The sequence below is a fragment of the Gadus morhua genome, chromosome 15, assembly GCF_902167405.1.
Source record: "Gadus morhua chromosome 15, gadMor3.0, whole genome shotgun sequence".
Classification (NCBI taxonomy): domain Eukaryota; kingdom Metazoa; phylum Chordata; class Actinopteri; order Gadiformes; family Gadidae; genus Gadus; species Gadus morhua.
The window spans coordinates 8,744,405-8,765,054 of record NC_044062.1 but is presented as its reverse complement, the minus strand read 5'-3'; the positions used below and the strand labels follow the sequence as shown (position 1 = coordinate 8,765,054).

At 47.7% G+C, this 20,650-nt stretch overlaps 2 protein-coding genes across 6 annotated transcripts in view; both read left to right on the top strand.

The window, feature by feature from the left end:
* LOC115559454 (neoverrucotoxin subunit beta) overlaps positions 1 to 1,355 on the top strand; it is a 544,561-nt gene extending 543,206 nt beyond the window's left edge. For all 5 annotated transcript variants that reach the window (XM_030378215.1, XM_030378217.1, XM_030378216.1 and 2 more), the window contains one exon: positions 16 to 1,355. In XM_030378215.1, the coding sequence (XP_030234075.1) occupies positions 16 to 554 (539 nt within the window). In that variant the 3' untranslated portion in view covers positions 555 to 1,355. The remainder of the gene's footprint in view (positions 1 to 15) is intronic.
* A 7,865-nt stretch (positions 1,356 to 9,220) lies between these two features.
* Positions 9,221 to 20,650, top strand: part of hnrnpll (heterogeneous nuclear ribonucleoprotein L like) — a 24,553-nt gene continuing 13,123 nt past the window's right edge. Inside the window, exons 1-4 of the mRNA XM_030379773.1 lie at positions 9,221 to 9,756; positions 19,594 to 19,712; positions 19,908 to 20,017; positions 20,254 to 20,381. Coding sequence (XP_030235633.1) covers positions 9,487 to 9,756; positions 19,594 to 19,712; positions 19,908 to 20,017; positions 20,254 to 20,381 — 627 coding nt within the window. The 5' untranslated portion in view covers positions 9,221 to 9,486. The remainder of the gene's footprint in view (positions 9,757 to 19,593; positions 19,713 to 19,907; positions 20,018 to 20,253; positions 20,382 to 20,650) is intronic.

Sequence of the window (20,650 nt, the reverse complement as noted above, 5' to 3'; positions counted from 1 at the left end):
TTGTTCTCCCCTTAGATGCCACTGAACTCACAATGGACCCAAACACAGCCCACATACGCCTCTCTCTGGACAATAACAACAGAAAGGTGACCAATGGAGGAAAAGAGGAGCAACGGTATATTCCACACAATGACAGATTTGGCTGCTGGCACCAGGTGCTGTGTGGACAGGGTCTGACTGGCCGCTGTTACTGGGAGGTAGAGTACAAAGGAGGTGTTGATATTGGAGTGACATACAGAGGAATCCCAAGGACGGGAGAAAATCTTGACAGCAGGCTCGGAAGGAACAAACTGTCCTGGTGTCTTTGTTGTAAAAAGGGTTCTTACCAAGCCTGGCACAACAATGAACATATAGCCATAGGTCTCCTGCCCGCTGGCTCTAACAGAGTAAGAGTGTGTCTGGACAAGCCTGGTAGGGAGCTGTCCTTCTACAGAGTGCCCAAATTTGGAGAACGTACTCTCATCCACTCCTTCGACATCACCCCCACCGAGTTGCTCTACCCTGGCTTTGCGTTTAGAAGTCCTGTTTCCCCAGGGTATCTGCAACTGTTGTAGTGAAACACACACACACACACACACACACACACACACACACACACACACACACACACACACACACACACACACACACACACACACACACACACACACACAATCCATATGTCCCTTTAGCTACACACAATAAGTGTAGTCATACACTTATACATATCATTAGTTTCCTCTATAGTTATAAAAATCATTATCTTCCTCTACAGTACAAACATTCATTGTTCAGATGAGGAGAGTTAGGATGCTAACATAATTACATTTGTATATTTATTGATCTATTGGCAATCTCTGTAGCATTTCTCAAAACTTGTGATTATTCTCGTACAAACATAGTTATAATACTATTATGTTGATGGTGATTTGTATGATATAAATTCTCCTTAACTTGAATGTAACAAATGGGGTCATGGATCGAGATAGATAGTGTATTTAATGCAGTGGGGTGGTGGATCGGGATAGATAGTGCATTAAATGTACTGGGGTAATGGATCGGGATAGATAGTGTATTAAATGTACTAGGGTTATGAATTGGGATAGATAGTGTATGAAATGTACCGGGGTTATGATACATACAAAAACAAATAGTTTTTCTTGAAGAATGTTTATATGGTATGTGATTATTCTTTTCGATTGAATTCAAAAATTGTTCCTTTCTTTTTGTATTTTTTTTCAAAGAGAAATAAAAGGTGGTTTGTGCTGTAACTAAGTATGGCTACTAGAGGTTAGTGTTTCTAATTTCGTCACAAAATGATGAATTCTGAATTGTAAACAATGTTTCAACGGAAAATAAAGATTGTTAAGCTATAATACATCGATCCCTGACAGGAAGAAAATAAATGAAACAATGAAATTAATCAAATCTATGACATGAAGTACAGAAATATAACATGTGTATTCTGTCCTCTCCTGGGGTCTCATTTATAAAACTGTGCATGGGATCGGTGCTAAAAGTGTTCGTACGCACAAAAGCCAAGTTTTGCGTGTGCCAAAAAATATTCAGACTTTTAAAACCCTGCGTACGCACCCCTCTAAGCAATCTTTGCTTTATAAATCACAGAGTGCCTACAAGTGTGCGCAGCTGAATCAGCTTCACGTTCCGCCCTGTACACGCCCCTTTTTAACCATAAATGGTCAATGCAAATGACCTCATGAATGCGATCTGCATATAAAACAGACTCCGATGCAAGTATTATGTCTTGTCGGAAACAATGGCAGAAGGACTGAGAAAAGCAAAAAAGCGAAATTTCACGGAGGTTGAAGTGGAGACACGTGTGAGCGAGGTGAAGGCCCAAAAAGTAGTTTTGTTCGGTGGTCACGGGATTGGGTAGCCTGACACCGCCCACCTACCTACTTCCGCTCAATTTTAATTTTACTTCAATACTAGGTCCGGGTCTGCTTCATATGCATGGGTTCCTTGGAAGCCAGATTTTTGGCGGTCCAATCAGCGAACAGAGGGAGTGGCTGAAAACGATGACGTCGAGGTCGCGCGCCAGTTTCGGTTGTAGTCAGAGGAAGACCAGGAAGACAATGGAGAAGGATCCAGGAAGACAATGGAGAAGGATACGAGAGAAGCTATTCGGTCTGTTGTGGGATCGGGTTCTCCCCACCGGGTTCGGGAAAAGTTTGATTTTCCAGCTGGCTCCGTTAGTGTTGAAGGAGCCGGTCCCGTCGCATGACATAAGTCACGACCAAACGCTATGCGATTGGTTATGGCAGATCCAGAGTGGCACTGGGCAGATCCAATCATTTTAAAACTTCAACAGACACCCGTCTCCAAGTTAGTGAACGTTTGTCAATTGGGCAGTTCCAGACCTTCTGTACAAATGAAATGAAGTATAGATGGTCTGGTAGGACCAGGCTAGGGATTGGGATCACTAACAACAAAAAGCAGAGTGAGTGGCAACATGTTGCTGCAGCAGTGAACTCTGTCAGTGGCACGGAGCGCACAGTCCCAGAATTAAAAAAGAAGTGGTCTGACATAAAGGTACATATTTTTATGCACCAATAAATCGTTATGGTCCCTGAAGACCCACTCCCTCCGAATCCTGCCATTTGCATGGTCCTCCAGCAGTGCCAGTAGTGCCATGGTGCAGCATTACGCACGGGGCTCACCGCTGTATTTATAGGGTTACGGTAATAAGACCGACCGAGAACACCTTGGATAATCAGTTTGTAATCACCCACGTAAAATGTTCTTGAACATAACCCGCTTTTAATGCCTGATTTGTCATGAAAAGCATCAAGAGGAACGGACAATAATATAACGATTGTGATGAGGAGTATGTGGCTTGGTTTTTGCAGGGTTTTGCAGGGTTTGCTTAGGGCTGCGCACATTCTCCAGTCAAGTTAGTTTTTTATAGATCACAACCTTGGCGTGGAAAGTCACGTACGCCACTTTCAGCCCCGTTTTGTGCGTACGCAACGGTTATAAATGAGACCCCAGAACTGCATACTGAATAAACAATATGAAACTCCTCCTTGGCGAAGGTTCACCTTGACATGCCCCCTAAACTCATATCTTTCCTTCCTGGAGACGATTAACTATAAACATGTGTTATAGCAAGGAGACTAGAAGCTAAACTACCAGAACGTATTCCCTTGTTCGGACCCAAGACAAGGAACCGCGGTGAAGTTAGTTTTAGGTTGGATATTCGACGGATACTCAGTCCAGTTCCAGCCGCGACTTCACAGAGATTTGCCCGACAATAGCAGCAGGAGAACGGTTAGCGCACCTCGCAGAGCCTCGCGGTGAATCGCTGGAAACTGATTTAGGGTCCGTCAATAAATTACTTCACGTAAATATATCAATACAAAATACTTGCAGTATTTTCAATAGCTTCCATGCCATGTGACCCAGTGACTCCAAAACAGTATCCATTTGTAGAACTAAACCCTAAGAATAAGACACACCACTTTGTATTGTATCAGTATTTGCATCTTCCACGGCACTCTGATCTGGAGTCACTGGGTCACATGGCATGGAAGCTATTGAAAGAAATATGATCATTCCTGCTTATTAATATTCATATAAAATAGAGAAAGCACTAAAATACAATACAAAGTGGTGTGTCTTATTCTTAGGGTTTAGTTCTACAATTGGATACTGGTTTGGAGTCACTGGGTCACATGGCATGAAAGCTATTGAAAGAAATATGATAATTCCTGCATATTAATATTCATATAAAATAGAGAAAGCACTAAAATACAATACAACGTGGTGTGTCTTATTCTTGGGGTTTAGTTCTACAATTGGATACTGCTTTGGAGTCACTGGGTCACATGGCATGGAAGCTATTGAAAGAAATATGATCATTCCTGCATATTAATATTCATATAAAATAGAGAAAGCACTAAAATACCATAAAGAGTGGTGGGTACTATTCTTAGGGTTTAGTTCTACAATTGGATACTGGTTTGGAGTCACTGGGTCACATGGCATGGAACCTATTGAAAGAAATATGATAATTCCTGCATATTAAAGGCCCACTATGCAACTATTTTAGCCAAAATTACATTAAGTATGCAGGTTGAGAGTTATGCTGATGGTTCTGCATCCATTTCTGGGTTGATTGGTGGGTGTGTCATTTACCCATGTCGCCTCTCCAGTGAAAAAGCGCATATGCAACTTGCTCTGTTCGGACCGACACAATCCGGATGTGACGCAGCGGAAGTATCCTCGAAAATGTAGTCAGATAGTAGTTTCGAAAATGCTTTACGGCACAGACACACACCCAAACATGGCACCGGCTAGATATAAACAGCCAGTTGCGAGGCAATTGTTGCATTCATCATGGATCAATCGACTGATAAGGGACCCAAGAGGTGACCGTCGGTGGAACAAAAGAAGAATGGACCAGAAAAGAGATCAGACACGAGTGAAAGGGGAACTATGCAACTTTTTTGGCTTGATTTACCTTAATATAACAGGCTAAGAGTCATTGCGATGGTTCTATTATACATTTTTGTTAGATTGTTCGTTGTTTCGACTCACCCTTGCGCATCTTGGCGGAGAAAAGGAATATGTTTCTGCCGGCGACCCGCCGCCCACTCTCGCGGGAGTCTCGGGTCTCGCGAAGTAACGAATTGCTTTACGGCACAGACCCCCAAACACGGAACCGGCTCGATATAAACACAAGTCACTAAGGGATTGTTATATTCATCATAGATCAGCCGACTAAAAAGAGACAGAGAAACCCAATGTCGGAGGAACAGAAGAAGAGAAAAGGGAGACTGACCGGCAGAGAGGCCAGACACGAGTAAACGTTGGGGAAGCTTTTCAGGAATAGCGTGAACTGAAAGAAAAAGAAGACTGCAAATCAGACGCCGACTCGGCCGTGTTGCTTTTGAAATTGAAAGTACCCTTGGATGGCCTTTGTCTTCGTGGTATTCTTGATGTTGATAGTCTCTGTACAAATGTGTTTGCTCAACCATTTTGTTGTGAGCCCTGTAAAAATTGTTTTCTCGACCGTTTTGTTGTGAGCCCTGTATGTTTCTAGCTTGCTTGGTTGCAACCATATAAACACCTTTGTTTCCATGGGTGTTTTGCTGTTCGTCTGTCTCGTCCCCCAGATACAGACTGAATCCCCGAATCCAGGTTCTTGTTTATTTAGATTACTATGTTGGCCAAACCTCTTACACTGATTGTTCTGTTCAACCTAAGATAAAACAATTATAATCTAGGATATAAATTCTCCCCGTCAACTATAAAAAAGGATGGATTTATGTTTATTGCAATACAAATACACCCTTTTAAAAATGTATAACCTTGCCTACACTTTATGAACATCTACTTCGGACATGGCTCCACGCATTCGCCGGCTTCTTTGAAAACAAATGCACATGGCTCGCGTAGAAGTGCATGGGGAAGGGTCGTCAACGAGTTGTTACGACAGTGTTGTGAAATATCTACTACGAAGCTGTAGGGGGCGCTGTGTAGAGAAATGTGCGTGCCAAAACCAAGAAAACAGCGAAGAAATGCCCGAAGTTGCATAGTGGGCCTTTAATATTCATGTAAAATAGAGTACAATACAATACAAAGTGGTGTGTCTTATTCTTAGGGTTTAGTTCTACAAATAGTAACGGGGACGGCAACGGGGCAACGGGGGAACGTTGCCCCGTTGCCGGGCGGCTGATGTCTATATGCTCTGTAAGGTGACCTTGGGTGTCTTGAAAGGCGCCTCTAAATTAAATGTATCATTATTATTATTATTAAATAACCCCCCTGGTTTGGAGTCACTGGGTCACATGGCATGGAAGCTATTGAAAATACTGCAAGTATTTTGTATTGATATATTTACGTGAAGTAATTTATTGACAGTCCCTAAATCAGTTTCCAGCGATTCACCGCGAGGCTCTGCGAGGTGCGCTAACCGTTCTCCTGCTGCTATTGTCGGGCAAATCTCCGTGAAGTCGCGGCTGGAACTGGACTGAATATCCGTCGAATATCCAAACTAAAACTAAATTCACCGCGGTAGACAAGGACCCACACATCCAGGAACAGAACTGAAGTTAAGATGCAGAAAAGGTTCGGACTTTGTTTATAAGGGAGTTGACAATAGTTCCTTATCAATATCATATGTAGCCTATGTTAAATCAATCCACTGGAATATAAATGTAGAAGAATTAATTTCCTCAGGGAGAGGTGTTAGATCTTTGGTGATTTTGATTATTAGGGTTATTAAAATTAACTTATTTCAGCAGCCCAAAACATTTTATATGGGCCCTCATATATTTAACCCCATTTAACAAATACACACGCTTTTTTCCTATCAACCCATTGCTATGCAACGCAATGTTGAACAGGGATGACGAGGACAGAAGTTAACACAAAAGGAAAAGGAACTTTGGCTTTGATTCCCTGAAGTACATGAACCGCGACATGGAGGAAAAAGGGATTGTTGCCCATGATTGTCTCCCGCCGGAGCCCCGCTGCTCGCTGCCGAGGCACCACTGACGCGGGGCGGTGGTGCCTCGGCACTGCCCGCTGCCCACTGCCGAGGTGGTGGGGCCTCGGCAGCGGGGCTCCGGCGGGAGAAGATCACGGTCAACAATCGCGGGCAACAATCCCTTTCTCCTCCATGTCGCGGTGCAGTCTACTTCCGATTGATGTGGAAGTGGAGGGTTATCTCAGCCATGGTTGAGAAGGAATTGGGGGAAAGGAACTTTGGCTTTGACTCCCTAAAGTACATGAACCGCGACATGGAGGAGAAAGGGATTGTTGCCCGCGATTGTCTCCTGCCGGAGCCCCGCTGCCCGCTGCCTAAGCGGTGGTGCCTTGACAGCGGGCACACATCGACGGCGTAGTCGACCATGCAAGGCGACAGCCAGATCGTCAGGAGTAGATGTCTTGCTCAGGGACACCTCGACACTAAGCTAAGAGGAGGTGGGGGTCGACCCAGCAACCTTCTGATTATCAGCCAACCCGCCCTACTTCCTGAGCCACTGCCTTCCCCCATTAAGACCCATGTACCCGTTTGCTGGCTCCTGCGCCCTCTGTCAACTGCTCGAAGAAACAGCAAAACGGCAAAATGTCAAGTGGATGGCATTTGTTTTATTCTCATTGGAAAATTCAACATTTTAAGATAGTATCTGCAATTTAATGACTTTGATACCATTTCTAGGGATAAAAAAATGTTTTTTTCTCCTAATCTTCAGTCAGTGAATAATGTTCAGTTTGTCAGTTGATGCAACGTTGTCGGTCGTTGCCATGGTGATTCATATGGATGCTGCTTCCACTGAAACCAAGAAGCCAGCTTTGTGTTGTTTGAATCAACGTCTTAGTGTTGTGTAACTTTCGTCATCTGATCTGTTTTATTAGGGGTTATTTTATGCAACTGACGATGATATTCTTTCAATTTATCAATTTATTTATTGAATCTAAAAGAGACCCCAGTTCTCTCTCTCTCCCGAGGGTCCTTGACCCATAGGTGACCTTTTAATTACTTACTGTAGGGCTACATTTATAGTATATTATCTACTAAAATCAGTAAACCTGAATGCCCTGATTCATATAAAAGAGACTATACATGTCTCGATCTCACTTCCAAGACATTCTGCACCTACATGGGTGTTGTGTTTGCATTACCTATTGTCTGTGCTTTCCTTTTAAAGCGGAATTTATCAAGATGTATTTATGCAAGGAGGAACCTTTGGCATGGATTTCTTTCGGAGGAAGTGAGGCAAAATCAAGTTCCTTTTTCCCCAGAAAAACACGTCATCCTAGACCCGAAGAAACTGAAACAGAATAATATCAAATGTATTTGTAAGATATCTGATAAATGACCACAAAACTATTTTCAATAACGATATTTTTTTATGTAGGAGGGGTGCGGGGCAATAAGCCGTGCCTGTAACATTATTTTACAACCCCATTGGTGCCCTCTAGTAGCCAAGCCGCATCATGACAGCCTATAATACAGTAGTCTGTCAGGAGATGCTACATTATCTATCTAAACTAAATCATTTCTGTATACGAGATGCTAAATTATCTATAATAAACTAATCAGATAGAGTAGTATGTATACCAGATACTATGCATAACCATTAACAATACATAAACAACATAAAACTTGCAGCGACTTGCTGCGATGCAACAAGACTGACAACGTCCTTTGTATGATTGATCATCTCTCTCTCTCTATCTCTCTCTCTCTCTCTCTCTCTCTCTCTCTCTCTCTCTCTCTCTCTCTCTCTCTCTCTCTCTCTCTCTCTCTCTCTCTAAGTTTCCCCTCCACATCAGCACACAGGAAATTACATTCATGTCAAACTGCAGGTGGAAATGGAGCAAGGTGTTGCAAGGGACACAGCTGCCTTCTGCTGGGTTCTACTGTGGTCTACTGGGTTATTTTCGACTGAGATCTGTTCTGCTGGGTTCTACTGAGTTCTGTTCTACTGGGTTCCATTATGTTTGATTCGGTTCTGCTGGGTTTTGTTCTACTGGGTTATGTTCTGTTGGATTCGGTTCTGTTGGATTCTGTTCTACTGAGTTCTGTTCTGCTGGGTTATACTGAATAAAAACATTTGTCAATTTGAGGAGGATGCATCGACTTCGGGAGAGCAGATCAGCCCGCAGTCAGAACGTTTCATTTCTCCTCCCTCACTCGGGAAGAACTAGGCCCCATACACCAGCATCTATATATACCCCTCTCTCTCTCTCTCTCTCTCTCTCTCTCTCTCTCTCTCTCTCTCTCTCTCTCTCTCTCTCTCTCTCTCTCTCTCTCTCTCTCTCTCTCTCTCTCTCTCTCTCTCTCTCTCTCTCTCTCTCTCTCTCTCTCTCTCTCTCTCTCTCTCTCTCTCTCTCTCTCTCTCTCTCTCTCTCTCAGCAGAATTCTGCAGCTTTCTGTTGAATTCCCAAAACGAACCCCCAACCAATCAAACAAGAGTCAAGAGCTGACTGACCAATCACAGGCTTCATGGGCGGGATCTAGGCTGGCACGGCACCCCGTCAGCACAGAAATCACTGACTGGATAGTGCGCGCGCGAGTGCGCGTGTAGTAGATGATAAAGAGAGAGAGAGAGAGAGAGAGAGAGAGAGAGAGAGAGAGAGAGAGAGAGAGAGAGAGAGAGAGAGAGACACACACACACACACACACACACACACACACACACACACACACACACACACACACACACACACACACACACACACACACACACACACAGTGGGTAGAGAGAGAGAGAGAGAGAGAGAGAGAGAGAGAGAGAGAGAGAGAGAGAGAGAGAGAGAGAGAGAGAGAGAGAGAGAGAGCGAGCGTCCTTTGCTGCGCCACTACAGAAGAAGCTCGAGCCCTGATCTGCTCCTTGACGCGCGCCGACGTTCGTCAACCACGCACGCGCCACCATCCCTCCTCCGACTCCGCTGCCGCATCGTCCGCAGCCAATCCGCGGTTCGGGTCTCGAACCTGCGGCACCATAGTGGTTCGTCGTGACAGTCGTCGTGATGTCTGGGATGCTGGAGGCAGCGCGCGGGGATAAGCTCCAGGACGGCGAGTACGGCGAGAGAGCCGCCAAGCGCGCGAAGACAGAGCGGCACGGGGAGGAGGAGGAGGAGGAGGAGGAGGAGGAGGAAGAGGAAGGAGAGGAGCTGGAGGACGGGGAGGACGCGGAGGACTCGGACCCGGGCTCGGCAGCGGAGCATGCGGCCCCGGGTACCGGAGGAGAGGCGACGGAGGACGGCCGCGGCCGGTGGAGGGCGAGCCAGCACGCTACGGCAAGTTGGATGGGATGAAGACATGCGTGTTGTGTGTGTGTGTGTGTGTGTGTGTGTGTGTGTGTGTGTGTGTGTGTGTGTGTGTGTGTGTGTGTGTGTGTGTGTGTGTGTGTGTGTGTGTGGGGGGGGGGGGGGGGGGGGGTTTGTGCGTGCGGGTTTGTGCGTGCGTGTGGGTGCGTCGGCGTGTGTGTGAGTGCGTGTGTGTTTGTATAAGTGTAGGTGTGTGCGTGTGTGTGCGTATGTGAGTTGGTGTGTGTGCGCGTGCGCGCGCGACGTCGTGGAGATGAATGATGAAACACACCTTGGCGGGTGTTGGGTTCTCGCGACGTGTGCGTGCATGTTCGGTGCAGGGCCGCGGCTCTGCAGGGCGCGTGTTGGATCTCGTTTCCACATCCTAGTAGTGGCCATTGCCCATATTAGGTTGCGCCAATCATTCTCTCTCTCTCTATCTATGTATCTCTATCTCTCTATACATCTATTTCTATCTATATTTCAATCCCCCAAAAAGCACACTCACATGTCCCACTTCCTCTCTCTCTCACTCACTCACTCACTCACTCACTCACTCACTCACTCACTCACTCACTCACTATATATCGCTCTATCTATCTCTCTGACACAAACCCACTCACACGCTGTGAGGGATCACGGTGAGAGAGTGATCACGGTGTGAGTGTGTGCACAGTGTGTGCTTGAGGGTGAGGTGTTTGTTTCCCCCTGAGGAAACAGACACACAGTGTCTCGAGCCCAGGGGTCCAGGCTGCAGTACACCTCTGGGGGTCTCCTCTGCTATCAGCCCAGAGTGACCACGTCTAAAGATAGACCTGGAGGGATCACTGCTGCTGGGTCCGCATGAGGGGGGAGATAGAGACAGCCCCAAAATCAGACTCATTACTGGAGGCTTTTCACCAGGGCTGTATTCACTGCGTTCACTAGGGCTGTATTCACTAGGGCTGTATCCACCAGCACTGTATTCACTAGGGCTGTATTTACTATGGCTGTATTCACCAGGGCTGTGCTCACTATGGTTGTCTTCACCAGGGCTGTATTAACCAGGGCTGTGCTCACTAGGGCTGTGTTCACTGTAGTCACTAGGTCAGTATTCACTAGGTCTGTATACACTGTATTCGCTAGGGCTGTGTTCACTGTATTCACTAGGTCTGTATACACTGTATTCGCTAGGGCTGTGTTCACTGTATTCACTAGGGCTGTGTTCACTGTATTCACTAGGGCTGTGTTCACTGTATTCACTATAGGGCTGTATTCACTATAGGGCTGTGTTCACTGTACTCGCTCAGGCTTTATTCACTGTATTCACTAGGGCTGTATTCAATAGGGCTGAATCCACTGTATTCACTAGGGCTGAATCCACTAGGGCTGTATTCACTGTATTCACTAGGTTGGTTTTCACTTGGGCTGTATTCACCATATTCTCTGGGGATGTTTTCCCTAGGGTTGTTTTTACTAGGTCTGTATTCACCATATTCACTAGGTTGTTTTTACTAGGGCTGTATTCACCATATTCACTAGGGCGGTTTTCACTCGGGCTCTATTGACTGTATTCACTAGGGGTGCGTTCCTTAGGGCTGTGTTCACTAAAGACGCTTTCTCTAGACGTATGCACTAGGATGTATCCTCCAGTGAGGTATTCCCTGTATTCATTACGGAGGTATTCAATGTAAGGCAAGGCAAGGCAAGGCGACTTTATTTATATAGCACTTTTCATACACAAGGCAGACTCAAAGTGCTTCACATATAAACATTGTCATACAATAAAATAAAATAATAGATAAGTAAAAGAAAAATATATGCAAAGAAATGGGTAAAATAGAAAGTTAAAAAGGCATTTTAGTATTAAAATAGAAAATAAAGGCAAAGTTAAAAAAGCTTTTTAGAAAGTGCAATGTATTTAAGATTTAGCAGAAAGCTATAGCAAACATAAAAGTAATCACTAAACTATGTATCCACTTTATGCGCTGTACTCACTTGGGAGTCGACAGTGAACTCCTTCAACTCTTACATGACTGTAGAAAAAGATTTCCACCATAGCGCGTTGCCTCGTGCCTGGGACAGGTGCACAGAGGAAGTAAGGAGGCTGTGGTCGGGGTCGCAGCTCACTGTGGTTAGGAGAGTAGAGAAGGCTCTCATGGTCACATGTCGGCCCTTCGTCTTCAAACCATCACGCAGGCGTCGTTCGTGAAGCCGACAGTTTCCAGTGAGGCCGAGAGTCCCCAGTGAGGCCGACAGTCCCCAGTGAGGCAGAGAGTTCCCAGTGAGGCCGAGAGTCCCCAGTGAGGCCAAGAGTCCCCAGTGAGGCCGAGAGCTCCCAGTGAGGCCGAGAGTCCCCAGTGAGGCCGACAGTTCCCAGTGAGGCCGAGAGTTCCCAGTGAGGCCGACAGACCCCAGTGAGGCCGACAGTCCCCAGTGAGGCCGACAGTCCCCAGTGAGGCTGAGAGTCCCCAGTGAGGCTGACAGTTCCCAGTGAGGCTGAGAGTTTCCAGTGAGGCTGAGAGTTCCCAGTGAGGCTGACAGTTCCCAGTGAGGCTGAGAGTTCCCAGTGAGGCTGGGAGTTCCCAGTGAGGCTGAGAGTTCCAAGTGAGGCTGGGAGTTCCCAGTGAGGCTGAGAGTTCCCAGTGAGGCTGGGAGTTTCCAGTGACCTGACATTGGACCGAAAACAGGATTTTTACTCTGCAGTAATCTCAATAAATCGATAGAAGGATGGATGGATGGATAATAGATAGAAAGAATACTAAATTACAGCAAATAGAGGGAGAGAGGGAGATAGGGGGAGAGAGAGAAGATGATACTCTAATCATGGTCAGTGTTGTTGCCTCACAGGTAGTTTGATAGAACAATGTCTGGGTTCGGCTGTTGAAAGGAGCTGTCTTGTTTTCCATCCCGTCCAACAAGATGTTCTGACCTTGCCTCCTGGCTTCCCCTACTTAAAGACTTATACATTATTTACAGAGCTCGTCCCTGTAGCATGCAACATATTTCTAGAATGTTATCTGATGGAAGAGATGGCCGTGGTGTTGTTTGGTTTTAGTTTCAGGGAGAGTGGAAACATTGTTGGTTCTCACATCCCTGCTCTCTAAGTTGCCCTGCACATCAGTGCACAGGAAATTACATGCATGTCAGAATGCAGGTGGAAATGATGCAAGTGGTGCAAGGAACACAGCTGTGTTGACTGCCTTCTGCTGGGTTCTACTGTGGTCTCCTGGGTTCTACTGGGTTCTGTTCTGCTGGGTTCTGTTCTGCTGGGTTCTGTTCTACTGGGTTCTGTTTAACCGGGTTCTGTTCAACCGGGTTCTACTGAGTTCTGTTCTGCTGGATTCTGTTCTACTGGGTTAGTTTCTACTTGGTTCTGTTCTGCTGGGTTATATTGGGTTCTACTGGTTTCTGTTCTACTGGGTTCTTCTGGGTTCAGCCAGTGTTAAGTGATTGACTACATGGAGTGTTTTATTCTGCTCTATGATGTTATAATAAAGCACAGCCCCAGCTACCTACCTCTGTTCTTAATGGTGTGATGCAGAGGCAGTGGGATTGGGGAGTGGTGACAGAACCTAGTTTGGGGTTGTGTGCTGTGAGGCTTTCCTCCAGAGAGAGAGAAGAGAGACAGACAGAGATCCGCGGTACAAAAGGGTCGCACCGGAGCCGCTCAGGGTTGTGGAGACGTCTATCGTCCCGGTCACACGTGTTTACAGCTGGTCGACCCCTGTCGCAACCAACAAAACCTCCCTTCAAGTAGAAATTATATTTGCAAGTGTCCGACTGGTTTTCACCAAGTTCAGTTATATTATTTAGCATGGGTTGTTCTTTTTTTCACATGAGGTTCGACTTATTGAACATATAAGTCGTCATTTTGCCTCCTCCTCTTCAGTCCAGCTTCGGGAAACATTAAGACGAATAGAGTACAAGCGACCCGTGGTGAACGCCCAGGTATTATTTATTCAGAGAGCAGCTCTGATGTGCTCCGTATAGCTCTGTGCAGCGACGGGTGGCTCGCTAGCTACAGAAATGTACAGTTAATGGTTCATGGAAACCAAAACCTGGGCCCGCAGAAGCAGAAGCAGAGCTGCAGCGTGAGCTGTGACTCATACTCGGCTCATACTGGCCCTCCCTCACAGCCTGAGAGACTCACAGGGAGGGAGTCATTCGATCGGGAATGGATCGTGGTATGATGCAGGTGCAATGTATAGGACTAGATTAGGGAATGGTCGGCTAGTATGGAAACATGTTGTTGCATATATGGATGGATGGATGAATGTATAGATGTATGAATGGTAGAACAGAGGTGGATGAATGGATAGGCTGTTCCTCGTATATCTTTATGTATGTTATTTTAAAGGCCCCTCTATGGACGGACGTTGGAAGTTAGCTAAAGCTAGAAATGCTATGATGCTTTCTGCTGGACTGTGCACAATCCACATGAGCTGTATCTGTCCCAATCAAATATACCCTAACTAACTAACTAACCAACGGACAACATTTCTGAGTTCCAGCGCGTCCGTCCAACGCATTTAGGACATGAGTGTCAACGCCAGCCGCTTAAGTGTAACTTGTTCTTTGTATTTCATTTGTATAGACCATCACTTTTGGAAACACTCAAAGAAAACGTAACAAAGATCGACGTCACAGGAGTAAATGATACAAACATCATTAGTCAGAGGTCTGAACACAATAAGACGTACAACGCATAAAAATGAACTTAAACATAACATTATATTAAATCTATGACTGAATATACCTGTCCACATGAACAGTTTGAATCTCCATCGCATCTTAACCATAGCAACATGGTCTTTAAAGCCCTTCATGTCGTTTCTGGTTGTTAAAAGGTTTACTGACTGCTTGCTCGAGATTTACGAATAATTAATCTTCTTTGCTTCATGCTACGGCGCAGTACAGCAGAGAGAAGGTAGGCTTAATGGTGTAAAGTAGAGTTACCTTATAGTGAACAGAGGTAGGGTTACCTTATAGTGGACAGAGGTAGAGGTGGTGATGTAAGGTATATTTACCTTATAGTGAACAGAGGTAGAGTTAGTGATGTAAGGTAGAGTTACCACATAGTGAACAGAGGTTGAGTTAGTGATGTAAGGTAGAGTGACCTTATAGTGAACGGAGGTAGAGTTATGTAAGCAGAGTTACCACATAGTGAACAGGATAGAGTAACCTTATGCTGCTTTTCCACCGACAGTACCAGCTCAACTCGCCACGACTTGGTTTGGTTTCAGGCACGTCGTGTTTCCATCTAAAGAAGTACCTCTTCAACGTGGGCAGGCCGCATGGGTCGCGTAGCACGCATGCGCGAAACTGTGCATGCTTATCCACAAGACACATAAACAGACAGGGCTAGACACAGGAGCGTCTCCAACTCTGTAGTTCATTATCGTGAATGGGACATCTTATGTTGGGTCGCCTATAAAATGTAACATCGATTTCTGTGACAAGTTGCTCACCGTGTGATGATATGATATAAACACTGCTATAAACTATAAACCCTCTTTTCGTCAGAAGAAGAAATCGTACACATCGCTTTCTGTGATAAGTGGCTCTTCTTGGGACAATATGATATAAACACTGCTATAACGCGGAGAGGGGCTGCGATTTCAGACGGGGATTCCATTTTCGGCACAACACCTGGTGTCAGGTGTCAGGCTCGGACGTCGCGCTCGTCCAGTGGCGTCACTCTCTGGCCAATCAGTGGCCAGCAGCCTGATTATGTCACCAAAAGTACCGGTTCAGCTCCCATGGAACCTCGACGAGGTGAGACTAAAGAAGTACCAGGTACCAGGTTCAGGCAGGCCGAGGCGAGGCGAGGCGAGTTGAGCTGCCTGGTACTGGCGGTGTCGGCATTATATTGAACAAAGGTAGAGTTACCTTATAGTGAACAGAGGTAGAGTTAGGATCCTCTCTATGGATCTAACTCTGATCCACTGACCCATCAAATAGACACCTCCCATGCAGCAAGTGTGTGCGCATTTGTGCGTATGTATGTGTGTGTGTGTGTGTGTGTGTGTGTGTGTGTGTGTGTGTGTGATTGTTTGTCTGTGTGTCTGTCTGCTTGTGTAAGTGTGTGTGCGTATGTGTGTGTTTCTGTGTGTGTGTGTGTGTGTGTGTGTGTGTGTGTGTGTGTGTGTGTGTGTGTGTGTGTGTGTGTGTGTGTGTGTGTGTGTTTGTGGGAAGACACATGAGCAGTCAGGCTCCAAGTTGAGCTGTTTAAATTTTTATGTCCTGATTACTTACTAACTAACCTACATACTGTGGTACCGGAAACCTGCGTGTGTGTGTGTGTGTGTGTGTGTGTGTGTGTGTGTGTGTGTGTGTGTGTGTGTGTGTGTGTGTGTGTGTGTGTGTGTGTGTGTGTGTGTGTGTGTGTGTGTGTGGTAAGTGTGTGTGTGTGTGTGTGTGTGTGTGTGTGTGTGTGTGTGTGTGTGTGTGTGTGTGTGTGTGTGTGAGTGTGTGTGTCTCTGTGTGTGTGTGTGTGTGTGTGTGTGTGTGTGTGTGTGTGTGTGTGTGTGTGTGTGTGTGTGTGTGTGTGTGTGTGTGTGCGCGTGCGTGCGTGCAGTATTGTAGAAGGAGACAAGAAGACACATGACATTACATCCCACATGACATTTATTTATTCTGACTGTTCTTCTCTCAACGCAAACACACGCAAATACACACACACACACACACACACACACACACACACACACACACACACACACACACACACTCCCTCCACAGCAGTGTATGTGGGAAATTATTGCCGACTAATGTAGACAGGCCGGAGGGGAAGTGGTGTTGGGGGTCAGCGGTGCTGCAGCCTTGTGTTACGTGACCTTGACAGAGGGAGACAGAGGGAAGCTCCACTGGGCTGAACTGGACCGGCCTGCACTGGGCCACACTGGGCCGCACTGGACTGCACTGGGCTACACTGGGCTGCACTGGACTGCACTGGGCCACACTGGGCTGCACTGGACTGCACTGGGCCACACTGGGTTGCACTGGGCTACACTGGACTGCACTGGACTGAACTGGACTACACTGGGCTGCACTTGGCTACACTGGACTGCACTGGGCCACACTGGGCTATACTAGGCTACACTGGGCCACACTGGACTGCACTGGACTGCACTGGGCCACACTGGGCTACACTGGGCTACACTGGGCCACACTGGACTGCACTGGGCCACACTGGGCTACACTGGGCCACACTGGGCTACACTGGGCTGCACTGAGCTACACTAGGCTACACTGGGCCACACTGGGCAGAACTAGACTGGGCTGCACTGGGCTGTACCCAGCAACACCACCACAGGATCTACAGAAGAGACCCAACACACAGGCTGGTGGCGCAGTTAGCCGATGTATCGCAGCAGCAGCTAGCGACACAGGAGCTTACAGTGAAGAAGCTAACGAGGCAAAGAGGCTAATTCCAACCTCAACTCGATTCTAAACATCACTGGGAAGCTATTATTAAGCAACAGTGTCGTTTAACTTAATCGAGGCTGGTGTTGCTGACGTGTGTGTCATGGAGGCTTGTGGCTAAGAGATTAGCAGCTCTATGCACAGTGAGGCACAGATCGTTGCGGAGATACCAGACTTAGGCTGGTGACTCAGAGGCAAACAAGCTAGCGACACAGACGCTAAAAAAACCCAGTTCAGAGGTTTGTGACACAGAGGCAAACGAGGCAGAGGCTAGCAGTCTGAGTTCAGAGGCTAGCATTACAGAGGCTAGTGGCACAGAGGCTAGTGGTACAAAAGCTAACAACAGAGAGGCCAGTGACATAGAGGCTAGTGACACAGAGGCCAACGACAGAGAGGCTAGCGAGGCTAGTTGCACATAGGCTAATGACACAGAGCCTAATGACAGAGAGGCTAATGACAGAGAGGCTAGTGACACAGAGGCTAGCATCACAGAGGCTAGCATCACAGAGGCTAGCATCACAGAGGCTAGCATCACAGAGGCTAGTGATAACTAACGAAAGAAAAGCAGAAGCGGTCCAAATTGAAGAGTAGAAAGAGGGCTCAGCGCACCGCCCAGCAGAGGTGGAAGTGAGACCCGACGCAAGGGAAATAAGAGTGGATCGCAGCCCACCGAGCAGGAGACCGGAGAACCACACACACTGCTCGCAGAACCATACACACTTTTGGCAAAACTCAGAACCACACACGGCAAGACACAACGGAGGCAACCGGGGTTTCAGCCAGCATGATGGGAGAGGGCGGAGCTGCGTTTCTACTGAAGTCCATCACCATCTCCACTATTTTCCGCGCATTGAGCGCCAGGTTGCTGCAGCTGCACCAGCTCTGTAGCCGCTCGATCTCCCTCCTGTATGCAGACTCAGCAGGTGAGGCCCAGCAGGGTGATGTCGTCTGCAAACTTCAGGAGCTTGACCGACGGTTGGAGGGAGGAGCAGCTGTTAGTGTACAGGGAAAACAGGGTGTGAGACAGGACGCAGCCCTGCGGGGAGCCAGTGCTGGTGGACCTGGAGCTGGAAATGCTCTTCCCCAGCTTCACCCGCTGAGACCTGTTGGTCAGGAAGTCGGTAATCCACTTACAGGTAGAGACCGGCACCTACAGCAGAGATAGCTGGCGCTCCAGGGTGTGAGGGATGATGCTCACACAACTCAGAACAACACCCACTGTGCTTGTGCTGGTTCAGTGTTGGTTCAACATGCCAACACCCCAAGAACCAGCTTGATGTTCCACAGACTTTAGGGCTGGAGTAGAGTGGTAAGGACGTTCAAATTAACGTTCAAATGAATGCGTTAAAGTTACGCTAACCCAGTACTAGACGTCACTGGTTCTGGTTCCCGGACCAGCGTGGAGTTGGTGCTGAGTTGGAACCTGTTCGTCCCGCTCGGAGCCAGGATCATTTATGTGGATAAGCCAAGAACAGGTTTGAGATCGGCACTGGCTCTGAACCAGCACTGGAACCGCGCTGGTGGAAAAGGGGACTGGACTGCTGCTCAGCAGACAGCCTGAGCCTGGGAGAGGAGCTACCCTATTCAGGTTACTCCTCCCCTCTCCTCTGTCGTTCCTCCTCTCTGCTGGAGCTCCTTCTCCGCCTCCTTCGCCCCTACGTCCTGTTGTAGCCTCGGTAAGACATCCCAGGGCCTGAGTGGGCTGTGTGTGGGGCGTGGGGCTTCGCTGACCGCCAGAGGGGATGGATCCCAACAACAAACCCCTTCCTCCATCCAGCTCAGCTCCCTGCTGGGCCAGCACTGGTCACGGGTCCGGGGTCAAATGTCCCTCTCCTTTGGATCGTCGTCTTGAACCTAGGGCACAGTGACCGTCAGAGGGTCGCTCGCACAACCCTGAGGTCCTGGGTTCGATCCCTGACGTCTGCGGGCCGACCCGAGTGCATCCTGGGTTACAACACATACTCATTTTACTCTTTATACTCATTCTACTCATTCTACTCTTTATACTTATATACTCATTCTACTCATGTACTCAAATACTCATTATCAGGGCCGCTGCTGAACGTTTCGGTGCTCTACGCGAGCGGAAGGGGGGGGGTGGTAGAGGAGGGGAGCCTCTTTTTATATATTAGGTAAAAACATCAAATTTGCCAAAATTGAGTGAATTGGTTATACAATTAAGAAAAGAAACGGCAGGCCTCTTCATAACCAATTTATATATATACTTGGTGCCCTACGCACTCTGCGTACTCTGCGTATAGGGAGCGGCAGGCCTGCTCATTATACTCCTTATACTTATGATTCTCTTTGTGTGTGTGTGTGTGTGTGTGTGTGTGTGTGTGTGTGTGTGTGTGTGTGCGTGCGTGCGTGCGTGCGTGCGTGCGTGCGTGCGTGCGTGCGTGCGTGTGTGTGTGCGTGCAGGAGAACGGGGTGGACAGCCACCAGATCTCCCCCAGTCCGGTGGTCCACGTCCGGGGTCTCTGCGAGGCGGTGGTGGAGGCGGACCTGGTCGAGGCCCTGGACAAGTTCGGAGCCATATGGTGAGAGGGGGAGGAGGAGGTGTTATGTACTGTGTGTGTGTGTGTGTGTAGCTATGTGATGACGACGATGATCATGATTGTGTGTGTGTGTGTGTGTGTGTGTGTGTGTGTGTGTGTGTGTGTGTGTGTGTGTGTGTGTGTGTGTGTGTGTGTGTGTGTGTGTGTTTGTGCGTGTGCGTGTGTGTTTGTGTGTAGCTACGTGATGATGATGCCCTTCAAGCGTCAGGCGCTGGTTGAGTTCTCCGAGGCTCAGAGCGCAGACCGCTGCGTCTCCTGTGGAGCCAAGGAGCCTGTTTACATAGCAGGTACACACACACAGACACACGCACGCACGCACACACATACACCCTAAATAACACACTAAATAACACACACACACACAGACACAGGCACACACACAGACACACACACATAACATGCACACACACACAGCTACACACACACACAGACGCACAAACAGACACGCACACACACACACACACTAACACAGCTCTACAACACTACGCTAACCGTGTGTGTGTGTGTGTGTGTGTGTGTGCAGGCCAGCAGGCCTACTTCAACTACTCCACGTCGAAGCGCATCACGCGCCCGACCAATGCGGACAACCCCGACAGCGGAAACAAAGTCCTGCTGCTGTCCATCCAGAACCCCCTGTACCCCATCACCACGGTAACACACTGCACCCCATCCCCACGGTAACACACTGCACCCCGTCACCACGGTAACACACTGCACCCCGTCACCACGGTAACACACTGCACCCCGTCACCACGGTAACACACTACCCTATCACCCCGGTAACACACTGCACCCCGTCACCACGGTAACACACTGCACCCCATCACCACGGTAACAAACTGTACCCCGTCACCAAGGTAACGCACACTGTACCACGTCACCACGGTAACACACCACGGTACCACACTGCACCCCGTCAC